This window comes from Tachypleus tridentatus, chromosome 10 (assembly GCF_004210375.1).
Source record: "Tachypleus tridentatus isolate NWPU-2018 chromosome 10, ASM421037v1, whole genome shotgun sequence".
In the NCBI taxonomy this organism is placed as follows: Eukaryota; Metazoa; Arthropoda; class Merostomata; order Xiphosura; family Limulidae; genus Tachypleus; species Tachypleus tridentatus.
The window spans coordinates 56,992,840-57,007,225 of NC_134834.1; the positions used below are offsets into that span (position 1 = coordinate 56,992,840).

Genomic DNA, 14,386 nt, shown 5'->3' on the forward strand with positions numbered 1-14,386 from the left:
GAGGAAGGTAACAAATGAAGTAAGTGATCTGTAAGATTATATCAACATAAGGAGAATAAAGATCTAATCAGCAACTCAATGGTCGAGGTATGCTCGTTTAGTAGTCGGACAAACAGAGATAGTCCATGTATGAATAAGAATATGATGTCCTCCCACTGGATAACCTGTGCAGAGAAATATGAGAAAAGTATAGTTAACAGAAGCAAAATACAATACAGAGGAAGATTGTGGTTCCAGATGATTATGAGAAAAGAGAGGTAACAGTAAACTTGAGAAACTGCACAAATGAGTCTGAAATTACCCAAAATAGGAAGAAATTCTGCCATGATATCTAGTATCGATTACATTTAAAAGGCTGAAGCCAAAGAAATTTATGTATGTAAGTTTATTGTTTCATATAACCCGTAGGCTGGCATATTTCAACATTTTTTTGCCTTTTTTGCATCAATGAGGTGTGGGTAAAAAAAGTATAAAAATTACCAATGGATAGACAAAACAAATAACTACGAGAATAGACATTAGCATGATGTGATAATAACTGTGAACCTAAGCTAGAGAAACATAGTTAGCTGTTTGTGTATGCTCTATATTTTGGTAATAGCATTTTTAGGACATACACAAAGTACTCTTAGAAAATGTTTTTACAACTATAAACCTTCTGTGAATGCCAAAAAATATCTTTCTGTTTTAACAATGTTTCTCTCATCGGAACTGAAACAGAATTCAAAACTAATCGTGATAGAGAAATAAAAAAAGCTTATTAAATCGCTATTCTAAACACTGTTAAACCTTCTAGACCCTGAAATTAGTGATTTTCGGTCATTGGTTCCGTTGCTTTCAGAAAAATAATTTTCATTATTTGCTTATTTCTTTCATGTAGTGTGAACCACAATTTTTCTCAAACCTACTAATTATGTAAGATAACTTTCCATATCTCATTGTATAAACCAAATAATTTAACATCTCTTCCTCAATTAGTTTCCAGGTACAACCTTTATTACACTCAAACACTTAGGTATAGTTTTATTTACTTATTTTTAACCATTTCTAAAAAAAAAAAAAAAAGAAGTCACTGACACTGTTTTACACAATGCTCTCGTTGCCGGCTATACTTGGTCGGTGAGTGAAACATCTAGTAGTACATGAAGAAATATATTAAACATTTCCTGGAAGGTAAGATAACTTCATGACGTCACTGAACTCCCTTTATATACATTCATTCGTTAACAACCAACATTCTCATCTGATAGGGGGAAAAAAAAATTAGAAGAATTTAATTCAAACTTCCAATGCACACATCAAAATTCTATCACGAGCGGGGCGAATGGGGATATATATATCCCTGAACACCCCAGTTGGGAAGTTCATTTTCCTTTAAAACTAAATACCTGCCACAGAATTTTTTGTTTTTCGTTTTTTAACCAACATTCCCAGTTTGCTCTTGAAAAAGAAACGTCCACCTTTAGAAAGCGTTCAGGTAATAGGGTTTGTATCATTATAGGTATAAGGTAGAAAAGTATAAAAAAATAATATATTTAGAGAATATAGGAAAGAGTACGGATATTAAAATTAAAAAAAAAACGTAACCCAAATACAAGACTGCTTTTTTTTTTCTATCTAAAGTAATGCCATCTCGTGCAACCAAATGTTATAATAGTAGTATTTCATTCCAAACTAGAGGAATAGTAATAATAAATAAGTTTTTTTACAAAAAGTAATTGCGAAATTCTTTGAACACCTCACTTTACAGATTATAATAACTGTGGAAAAACCATTTTACATGATTAATTCATACTATGTTGTTTGTAGCTAAAGCTTAGTGAAGTTTGTAAGATTATTTGACATTTTCAGCTTGCCATAAAATACATGTTAACAAATTTAGACCATGTTTTACGATTTTTTGGTTTAATTATTTTTGCCTAAGTCGAGATTTGTATATTAATTAATGTTTTATTATTTACAAATTATAATAAATATAATGAGATTGATTTTATATTCCCGTTATTAATTCTAACCAGAATACGTTTTTGAAGATTTAAAACTTTTCGAAAAGAAAACTTAAAACATTTCTGTGGTAAAAATTTTAAGATGTTTTTGAAACTGTTACTTATGACATCAAGTTATCAGTGACAGTCTTGAAATAAACTCAGGACAATTCCAACAACGTGGTTTACTACAATTATTTTTCATTTGTATTTCTATTTTTGCACGACGTTTGAACATCGAAGGCCGCTAACTTAGTAAGGTATTTCCATATGAACAAAAAAGCGTGGAACAATAGCATCAATTCAATTAAAACCACTTAATTTTTATTCTTCCATCTGAGACTAAAGCCACCAAACATAGGTCATATTCTCCGACACTTGTCCAATCAGTAGAGCAGACTGAAAACTAAATACAAATCAAGCTTTCTAGCATTTCTTCCTTTAAGTGAAGAATGTGTAGCTAGCAGCAGTCAGATATCAAACTTACTCTGCTTTCAAGTATGAGAAGGTAAATCATGACCTTATGAACACGACAAAAAATTTGCTAACAAAACGATAAACAAAGCACAGTCAATACCAGCAGTAACTGTCTCACTAGATGCCTCGGTATCCCAAAACCTACAGTCACGTCTCCAGTAACAAAGCGTGTGCCTGCGGACTTGCAGTGCTAGAAACCGGGTTTCGATACCCGTGGTGGGCAGAGTACAGAAATACAATTGTGTAGCTTTGTGTTTAACTCCCTCTTCACTAAAAACCATTTCCACAAAAGTTATTTCCATAAGGCTATTGCTACCCATGTTTACATTTTGTCATCGTATTGACTCATCATATGATGTCATTAGTATCTTCAGTTGAAAGTGTGAACTTGATGGCTGAGCTTATTTCTTCATCGTCGGTTGTGATTTGGCTTAAAAGCTATGGGATTTTAATACAGTTTATACATATCCAGTTATAAGGTCCCATCATAGCACGTTTGTCAGTATGCATTCCACATATTTTTCACCTTAACTAGTTCCGAATCACCGATCACAGGAAGGAAGCTGGCGGTAACAGCCATTTTTAATTTTCTCATTATTTGTTACTAGCGTAAACGACCGTCAAAGAAAAACCAAAGCTATTTCACATAAAACTCACAACACACAAATGAAATAAAAAAATTCTTTCCCATGATATACTGCACATGATCCACTACATATAACAGACCAAACATGCTACATGTTGATGACTTTGGATGAAATATTAAAACATACAATGACCACGTGATTACAGACACACGTGTTTTTCTTTGTCTGAGAAATACTCTTTCTCTTTCCTACAGGTAATTGATATATTGATATATTCACTTTGTTTTAAGAAAGGCTTTTTCCTAATAATTCCGAAGTATAGGTTTGCATCAATTTTTGACTGATTTTTTAAAGGCGTCGACAGGGTCCGAGTCTTCGATCTTAAGTTTAAATAAAACTTAGCACTTAGAAACAACATCTATGCTCTTGTTTTATAAGCGTGTTCAACATGCTACACGACTGTACTGACTGGAAAAACAGTAGGTTATATAATTTCCGAACAAATATAATTTTATATTCAAACTTACTGTGTCTTGCTTTGTGCGTGTATATATATATATATATATACAGTAAGGTAGATGCGGACTTTTATGTTTTTCATCGTTCAGTATTTGTGTCAAGTGTTTAGTTAAAAAAAACTGGAATAAAAAGATGTTAGAAAAAGTTTTTAATAATTTAGCATGGGTGATATTTTCGTTCTCCTTTCATAATAAAGTTTGTCACCGACTTGACGTGGATCATACTTTCGCCTTTGTTCCTGTTTGTTCTTCATTTGAATTTTTGTGCAAAGCTACTCGAGGGCTATCTGCGCTAGCCGTCTCTAATTTACCAGTGTAAGATTAGAAGGAAGGCAACTAGTCATCACCACCTACTGCCAACTCTTGAGCTACTCTTTCATCAACGAATAGTAGGAGTAACATTTTGACAGCTGAGAGGGCGAGCATGTTTAGGGCGACGGGAATTCAAACCCGCGACCTTCAGATTACGAGTCGAGTGCCCTAACCACTTGGCTATGCCGGGCCATTTTAAAAGTGACTAGCAAAAGTCTTTATCATTTTGAAATTATACTTCATGACAAACAAAAACTGGTCTTATATACAAAGCAAGTAGATTTGTGTAGAAGAATGAACGTGGCTTAAGAATACTGTATTATGAAAAAAATGTTATATTACTACGACTACAATTTTTAATACCGTGTTTGAGAATCCAATGGCTCAGTTCCGACAACATATTTATTTAGACAACCTGAAGAATAATTTGAATTAAATGACTTGTTAACAAATATAAAAGTATGTATTTTAAAGTGTACAAAGGGCGAATATTATGCGAACTACAAATAAATTATTGTGTTAAAGCTTCGAATGCGTTTTAATATCTCTCAAATCCTTAATGTAAATAATGACGGAAGAGTTGGAAAATATTAAACTTGATTGGAACAAACCTCTTTAAAAGATACCAGTTAACGGAGGCATTCAATCAACGTCTTCACAATTCTTGTCTTGATATATCTTTGTTTTCCATTTTAGGTACAATTATCATTAGTACAGTTCAATCAGATTCAAAAATGACCTTCACTCTCATCATTATTGTGTATTTTTAGAATAAAAAAACTTGTATATCGACAAGAAAATTATGATATTTTGGTTGGAGTGAAGCCTAATTTCTTAAAAGCAGAAGCAAAGCTTAAAAACAATCAACCTTTTCTCACTTATGTTTAATACACTTCTTGAAGATGCTACCCAATCTTTCACGAGATCGCTACTACAAATGTTTCTGCAATATTGTCAACAATGAAAAAAATCATAGAATAGTTGTTAACACTTAGAAAAGAAGATAATAGTTCTTAGATTAGAGAACGTTTCATCTAACTTTTAAAAAACATATAGCAAAATATTTTAGATGAAATATTGTTATAGTTACTGTTTTCATTAGCACAAAGTTGTACATTCTATTTTTGTTGTGCTCTAAGAGAATTGAACTGAAATTTCAACTTAAATCAAATACAGCATTATGACTTAAGACAATCACCTAAGTTATAATCCTGGTTGGTTCAAGAATACTCTATACACTATTTTGTTTTTGTAATCATAAACAAGGTATTAGATCTTATGATTAACGATCTCAAGAATTTTATTTATCAATACAAAACATTTATTTTCTATGTAGTATTTCATTTAGAGGAATATCCAAAATATTATTTCCAAATGTAGTATTTCAAATTTCTATTAATCTAAGTTTCAATAAAAGTTCTGATATAATTTTGTTCCAGAGATCTATTCCAACACAGCAATAAACTCTGTGCCTTCAAGACGTGTCCATTTAACAAGTGTGTATTCTCATTTCACAATAGTTTTACCACCATTTTCCAGAAATTCAGAAATGCAAATGTATTTTTTTTCAATGGCGTGGTCTAGGGGTTTCATTTTATTTTGGTCAATTGCGTCTAATTTAGCTCCATTATTGACCAGAATCCTCACTAAGCTTTCGTTGCCAGATCGTACAGCAAGATGCAATGGTGTCATTCCGAAGTCGTCTTCCGCTTCCAAATTGGCTCCTTTATTTATTAATGTAAAGGCATAGCTCATAGAATTGTGTTTCCTGGCTGCGTAGTGTAAAGGTGTACGTCCTAGTTTGTCTGCTATCTCTATGTTTGCCTTTCTTTTAACTAATAACCGCACAATGTGTTCATTTCCCCAACGAACTGCGGCATGTAAAGCAGAAACACCATTCTTGTCTTTAGCATCGATATCTATACCGTTTTTTATCAACCAGTCAGCAACTGCTTCCTGCGCATGCGCCGTGGCATAATGGAGAGCTGTTCCTCCTTCGCGATCTCTAATGTTTACGTCTATTCCACTGGCAACTAGAACTTCCAACGCTTTACAATCCCCAAGTGTTGCAGCATAATGTACAATGGTTTCACCTGTTTCTTCTGATGTTAGTACAGTTGGTACTAAAGATAATAACGTTTTTAACACTTCCAGTTTTCTTTCGTGCAGAGTGAATTGTAGATAATTCCTCCCATCACGAAGATAAGACAAGTCTGAACCACTAGATAGAAATAATTCGACAACAGATGTCTTACCAGATCGTATCCCAAAATGCATTGGGGTCATATTCCGGCGATCTCGTGATTTTAGGTTACTTCCACCGGAGATGAGAACTTTAACTGCATTTTCCCTGCCATTCTTAGCAGCATGGTGAAGTGCTGTCATTCCTGAAAGCAACAACAACAAGATAATTTTACCAAAGTGCGCCATGCTTACATTGTGTTTAAGGGTAATTCAATTACGAATTTAACTGAGGATTCGTGTTACACACGGCATAAGTCATAAACCAAAGTAAAATTGTCTTTCCAAATTACGTTTTTTAAATGTTACAATAGAAAAATAACTTAAACACTAGAATAAGCTATTATACGTTGAATTCACTAGCTAGCTTATGGAATTCCTTCTAAATAATTTAATCAACTATATGCTAGTTGAAATATCATCTTGTCTAAAAAACATTTTGCTTAAAGTATTATATGATAATAATGGAATAATAATAATATTTTATTGCTATCTATTGATAAATAAACTCTTAAATATTTTTGATTTTCTGAAGCTAAACTTACTGTTTTGATGCATGAAGTAGATCCTACTGACAATTAAAGTACTAAATCAAGTCCGATATTTGATTGAATAGGGAGGCCAATTAACATAGGATGGTTCTTCATGGATAGTACTGCAGAGCAGTGAATCCATTTTAGGGAAAAAAGAACGTTTTGAAGCCTAAACCTTCTTGATCAATAAAGAGGACAAAACACGGATCCTAAGTTTGAATTACGTTTCCACTCATACAAAAAAAGCGCTTAGCTCATCGGGTACCATTTTATTTCATCCCATTCCACCCATATGGCCCTTAATGATATGATCAAAAGAAAACCTTTATATAGGTTTTGTTTCCAGATTAAACAAAAATGGTATAATAAAATAAACGTAGACACTAATATAGTATTTGAAAATTTAACAGTTATTTAAAAATCAAGCTCTTCTGTACATTAAATTTTACATTAGATATTTCTTTTGTAATTTAGATATTTTGTAAATTTTAGCGGCAGTTAAGTTACTTGTTCGTTAAAAACAAATAAATGTGCTGTCATCTGTCTTTAAGGAAGAGAAACTATTATGAAAAATTAAAATGATTATTACCTAAAATAAAATTTCACCACTTGAAACTATATATATTATCAATCTACTCAAAAGTTGTGTAAAAATCCAAATCCTCTCACATTAATAATAAACATTACAGACACGATGAAGAATTAGCTGTGTACTCTCTATTACGAATAGGATTGTGCGATTGTGCGATTTTTAAAACATGAATTTGAAATTCATGCCTGAACTAAATTTTAATTTGAGACGAAAGATTTGGATTAGGTGTTTGAAAACATTTTTTTTTTGTTATGGTGATATAATAAGTAGACTATTTTTAGCAAATTTTTCTGATTATCTAAATAACTTAAATGCTTTTACTATACACACTAATGAAGTAGAAGATAGCGTATTACACTATCTTTTGGCGTATTAAACTATGTAACAAAATGTTTTACTTTTTCTTGTTACTGGGCAGAAAGTGTTATTTCTTAATTGCTTAAGCTTAAAGTAAATGAAAAAGATATATTTTTCTCTTCAAACTTTGCTTTTGTGAGCTAAGTGATGAAATTTTAAAATTTACTCATTATCTAGAAAATTCAAGATACATTCAGTGCTGAGTAGCTGATAGAGAATTTTCTCGAACTTACAAGAATATTCAAGAACTTTCTAGAATGTTGTAGAACTTACAAGAATTTTCTAGAATGTTGTAGAACTTAAGAAAATTTTCAAGAACCTTTTATAATTTTCTAGAACTTTCCATAGTAATATATATACAGGGGCTCACAACTCACCACTTCAGTTTAGTTCTAGCTGCCTAAGTGAGCACATAAATCTATCTGATTTTATCAGAGATGGCATCAAGAAGCTGCAAGCATCCTCCGGATGTATTCTGCTATGTATGTGGCCAATTTATAATGACAAGAGCAAAAAAGTACTCTGTGGCAGCATCTGCCTTGAATTATGACGAGAATTGCTGGGAAGTTATCGGATACTTCAAAATGGTGGCATTCTTGACGTGTCTCCGAGGAGGCTTTACTAAGTTTTCCTGTTATCTTTGCCTTTGGGACAGCAGGGACACCACATACACTACAACAGAAAGCACTAGCCACAACGGACAGAGTTCTCTGTAGGGAAGCACAATATCAAGTGTGAGCCACTAGTGGACCTCCAGAAGGTGTTGTTCCCACCATTGAACATAAAAATGGGTCTTATGAAACAATTTGTCACAGCTCTTGATAAGGAATCTGCATCCTTCAAGTACCTTCGAGACTTCTTTCCTAAGCTGTCTGAGGCAAAGGTCAAAGATGGTGTCTTCGTTGGACTACAAATAAAGAAGATCCTGGAGTGCACAGAATTCTCCAAGAAGCTAACTAAGGAGAAAAAAAAGCTTAGAGCAACTTTGTCGCAGTGGTTCTGGGCTTTTGGGCAATCACAAGGCTGAAAATTATGTGGAACTGGTTGAGGCTCTGGTGAAAAACTACGGCAACATGAGCTGCAGGATGTTCCTGAAAGTCTATATTTTTGACACTCAACTTAATAAGTTCAAGGAGGACATGGGAGCATACTAAAAGGAGCTTAGCGAGCGCTTCCGCCAAAGATATACTGAACTTTGAACGCCGCTACTAAGGAGCGTATAACGAAAACATAATGGGAGATTATGTTTGGGGGCTTATAAAATGTACGTGAAGTTGATTTACATTACAGTCGCAAATCTCAAAACTACTCGCTTCTAAACATTTTTGTTCACTTTTGTATAACTTTAACATAAATACATGTAAATTTTGATTCATATGTTATTTTATTCAGACCTTAGTTAGTTAGTTAGTTATCACCATTAGGTTCCATCTAGGAACATAGGGCCGCAATCGCTTGCGGATTCTTCAGCAAGTATTTAAGTGAGCAGGTTGTTTGTCCACTGCACCGAGCCGTCCCTAATTTAGCAGTGTAAGACTAGAAGGGAAGGCAGCTAGTCATCACCACCCACCGCCAACTATTGGGCTACTCTTTTACCAACGAATAGTGGGATTGACCGTCACATTATAACACCCCCACGGCTGGGAGGGCGAGCATGTTTGGCGCGACGCGGGCGCGAACCCGTGGATTACGAGTCGCACGCCTTACGCGCTAGGCCATGCCAGGCCCATTCAGACTTTATGTTAATGAAAATGTTCAAATTTGCCTGTTTTTACATAGAAAATAGGTTAATTTCCTAAATTTCATTATCTTGGTCACAAAAGCAAAGTTTGAAGGTAATAATGGCCATTTTCTATACTTTTACAACATAAGCAATTTAGAAATAAAACATACTATCCAGAAACAAAATTTGTGTTATATAGTGTTATTTAAGCAATTGCAAAGGTTAGAGATCACAAAATATTTCTCTGCGATGGTATCAAGGGATCAACCATTTGTGTTATATATAAATAACAGCTTTATATACCTATTGTTATATTCTGATCGTAAATTACATAAAGAAATATTATTTCTGACAGAGGTATTCATCTAGATATCATCGACACAGCAATTAAGAATTTCATGAAAGAGAATTAAGATAATAGTAATTTCATTACAGTGTTTGAATAAACTAAGAAGAAGGTTTGACCTTGTTCTATGTTCCTAGTGTGTATTGTAAAGTTTTAATATTTTTTAAAATATTTTCCATCCATGGACACACATTATATTAAACACTGCCATGGGAGTTTGGAAGTTTTTGTCAATCCCAAAAAAACATTAAGACATTTTTTAAAAGTGACTAGTTTCAAGAGTGAGATAAATAATGTAAAAAATACAATTCTGTTATTGTGTGTCTAAAAAATAAAACTGATGCTGGATAAACTATTTATTGATAAAAATGTCAGTGAAAGAGTTGAACTTTCGCTGAAATTTGAATCTTGCAAATTGCAGAGAAACTGTTCTAAAAGTAGGGTATATATATATATATTTATTTATTTATTTCTACAAATTTGATTGATAAAACTGATTACCTGGATAGCTGAAATATTAGAAAGTCGGTAATATTACATTAATTATCACATAGGCTAAAATCAAAACATGTAACATTGAGGTGTTTTCTCAACTTTAAAACCTGAACATAAATAACCTCAATTCTACTGTTCACTCGAAATTGAAGACTGACATTATTTAAATAGTTTCTATATTACAGTATAAGCATATACATTAGTTTAATATTTGAATATTATATTGTAGGTTTAATTTATCTAATGTCCAATGTAAAAAAGAAGCAGAAGGTGCTTTGGATTATGTGAGATTTAAAGTACTTAAAAAAACTTCGGTATGTCTGCGACTTACAGTGCAAGAAACCGAATTTCGATACACATAAAGGGCAGAGCACAGATAGTCCTTTGCGTAGCTTTGTGCTTGTTCACAAACAAACAAACTAAAGAAAAATGTTTTGATTTTTGGATATTCGCGCAAAGCTATGTAAGGGCTATTTGGACTACCCGTCTCTAAAAGTAATCAACTGATTTTAAAGCATGCCTTTATATATACATTTGAGTACTTTTTTTTAATTAAAGTTTTAATACCCATACCAGCCTTCTTTAGAATACATTTGAGTGCATGATATAAATGCGCTTTGAAAGTTATTTCTTACATGACATTTCAGTAATTACGCCATAAGTTATCCAGTTAATGTTGACAGCTTTGCAAACAATTTTAAAATACAGGTTTTAATTATGTGACTTATACAAATTAATATCACATAAGATTTCAAATAACAAAAAAAATGCTTTTCTTCACTACAGTTTCATTACCGCACGGTATAGATTAATGTTTCCATTTTACAAGGCTTTTAAACTTCTCAGACATGATCAGTTGTTTAAAGCGCTCAACTCGTAACCCGAGGATCGTGGGTTCGAATCCCCGTTACACCAAACATGTTCGACCTTTCAGTCATTGGAGCTTTATAATGTGACGGCCAGTCCTACTGTTCGTAGGTGAAAGAGTAGCCCAAGAGTTGGCGGTGGGTGGTGATGACTAACTGATTTTTCTCTAGTCTTACCCTGCTTAATTAAGGACAGCTAGCGCACATAGCCCTCTTGTAGCTTTGCGTGAAATTTAAAAACAAACAAACTCAACTTCTCTAAAGTTATGTAGTTTTTCCCTAGTATGAAATATGAACTAAAATGACTTATTAGATTACACTTTAAACTTGGCTACATAGTGTAATAAATGTACTAAACAATCATAAAAAGATGTTTCTGATTCATTTTAATAGATTTTGGAATTGAAATTTCGCTAATAATGTTGTAGGAGTTTGAGAAAAAAGTTTGCTTTTGAATTTCGTGCAAATCTACACGACGGCGATCTGCGTTAGCTGTCCTTAATTCAGCAGTGTAAAACTAGTCATCATCACACATCGCCAGTTCTTGCGCTACTTTTTTACCAACGAATAACGGGATTGTTCGTAAATTCATAATGCCCCCACGGCTGAAAAGGAAAGCATGTTTGGTGTGACAAGGATTCGAACCCGCGACCCCTAAAAATTGTACACTTGCCTTGAACTTATACAAAATTCATTGCTGTATAGACCATGTGTAGAAAATTTGATTTCGGATGATGATGAGTAGGGTTTGGATTTGCGCAATACAACAAGTACTTACTCCGTTTAAGCTGTGCGTGTGTTAAAAGAGTAACAGTCACTCATACAACGTTGATAGGTTGCTGTTGACTAGCTGTCCTCTTTTTAGTAAGCGGTTCAAAATCAAAGTCGAAACAAACAGCTTTAGTAGCTTTGCCATAAATACGAAATACAATGTTTTTGCTTTCAAAGATGTCTACGTCGCTAAAATGTTTGAACGATGGTTCTTTAATAAAATGCATTTAATAAAAAAAACAAAAACTGTGTTCTACTGTTAAAAAACGAACTATGATGAATAATGACACATTTCAAACACTTTATAAAGAATGTTTTCAAGTTTTGAGGTTTCATCCTTGTGATCTAGAATGGACTGGAGGTTAAGGTGATCGGATCGAAACCTGTCACCAAATATACTCACTTTTGGGATAATTATGTTGTAACGATGAGTCCTATTATTCTTTTGTAGAAAACGACCCCAAAAGTTGCCGGTGGAAGGTGTTGACTAGCTGCTTTCCCTCTAGTCTATCATTTTAAAATTAGAGGCGGCTTGCGTATATAGCCTTCAACAAGCTTTGCAGAAAATTCAACAAACAAAGAAACAATCCTTGCGATAAGTTTCTTTATTTGTTTGTAATTAAACACAAAGCTACACAATGGACTATCTGTGCTCTGCATTGAAACTCGGATTTACTTTTGTCGGCCTGCAAACATACCGCTGCGCCATTGGAGAACTCTTGTGATGAGAATAGCACAGATAACTCATTGTGCATATTTTTTAACAATAAACAGATCTTTCAGAACAAGGAAGGTCATCAGTAGATTCAACTTATCTCCTAATAAAACTGCTTAAAAGGAAACATATTGAGTTTTTTATTGCACTAATAGGCTAGCTTGTTTTCGATTTTGAATAGAAATTTTCAACTGTGTATATTTTTAAATATTAATGCTTATTTCAATACCAAAGTTTTATTTGCATATTGAAAAGATACAAACCATTATTGTCTTGTATGTTTGGATCAGCTCCAGACCTTAAAAGTAAACTAATTCCATCACTATGACCATGGATGGCTGCTAAGTGGAGTGACGTCATACCCTGTTGATCACGTAGGTTAACGTCAGCTCCACTGTCGAGTAAAATATTAATTATATCGAAATTAACGCCGTTTTCTTTGTCAAATGCTGCGTGTAACGGAGTAATATCTCCGTAATCAGTAGTATTTGGATCACTTCCACCTGTTATCAACATCCGGATCGTTTCTATTTGATCCAGGTTTACAGCAACGTGTAGAGCAGTTTGACCAGTCTTATTGCCCAAGTTTAAAAATCCTCTATGTCCGTTAGTGGCCGCTTTATTTAAAATTGCTTCCATCACTTTCGGTTTGCCAGTTATCACAGCTGCATGTAAAACAGTGGATCCCCTTCTATCTCGACCATTGTACTCTGCCCTATGTTGATACAATATATCAATCATATCAAGATTTCCTTTTTCGACTGCTACGTGCATGAGATTTTTCCGGCTCTCGTCCACTGAAGATGTATTTGCACCCATTTCCAACAGTGTTTTTACAATTTGTAGTTCATCTGACATCACAGCATAAAATAAAGGTGTTTTACCGTTGTTGTCTTCTGCATCTATCTCAGAACCATTTTGGATCAACCTTATCACATCATCTAAATCTCCTCTCTCTACTGCTAGATGAAGGGGAGATGTCAGTTCTTCTTCTTGCATGATGATACCAAATGATATCCTTCGAAAAGAAAGTAGAAAGATGATGTTGTTTTTAACATTGTTGAAAGACGTGTTAGTTATTTCTCCTCGTATGATCAAAGACGCATCCCTTTTTAAAATTTAACAACAAAGTTATCATTTTGAAATAAACGATTATAAAATAACATAATAACAATATAAGTAATTTTATCGTTAAAGATTTAATCTAAGCGTTATTTAGAATACCTCGATTACTCAGTCATAGATTTAGATGTAACACAAACTGGAATTTTTTTCCTTCTACTTACTTTGTATCTAAGTGTCTACTCAACTAACTAACTTACTTAGTTATGTTTTATTACATAGTTAACAAAACATTTCAAGTTATTTTGTTCATCTTGATAATAAACATGTAATAAGCTATAAAAAGCTCTTATTCATAATAACAATAATTAAGAATATAGTTTCAAGTAAATGAAATTTAGATTTTAACGAACTATATAAAAAACACATGCACTTGTGTCACTTTCTTCTTTCTTAACATATGTAATGTGATGATTCCACACTGTTCTAAGTTAAAGATTTAAACTTTCATCATAGTATAATTAAAAGAAAAAAAGATAGTAAATCAAATTCAGCATATTTATCATTATTATGCATTTTACGTATTATTAAGTTACCAGATGTCATGATTTACGAACATTGTGCGTACTGCTGAGGAGAGTAGTTCTTCACATGTGTGAGAATACTCTGAGTAATATTTTACTGTCGCTGTGCGTGTCTAGCCCCTTAAAGTAGATTTTCAATTACACACACACACGCACACACATACATTCTCTAAAATTGTCACTTCCTTGTACAAATACACAACTTCACTGTTACTCTCAGAA

At 33.3% G+C, this 14,386-nt stretch overlaps 1 protein-coding gene across 2 annotated transcripts in view; it reads right to left on the minus strand.

The window, feature by feature from the left end:
* Positions 1–4,540: 4,540 nt before the first annotated feature.
* The window catches only part of LOC143229355 (uncharacterized), a 29,043-nt gene continuing 19,197 nt past the window's right edge, over positions 4,541–14,386 (minus strand). For both annotated transcript variants that reach the window (XM_076461573.1, XM_076461574.1), the window contains 2 exons: positions 12,782–13,536; positions 4,541–6,266 (listed from right to left, as the gene is read on the minus strand). In XM_076461573.1, the coding sequence (XP_076317688.1) occupies positions 5,386–6,266; positions 12,782–13,517 (1,617 nt within the window). In that variant the 5' untranslated portion in view covers positions 13,518–13,536 and the 3' untranslated portion in view covers positions 4,541–5,385. The remainder of the gene's footprint in view (positions 6,267–12,781; positions 13,537–14,386) is intronic.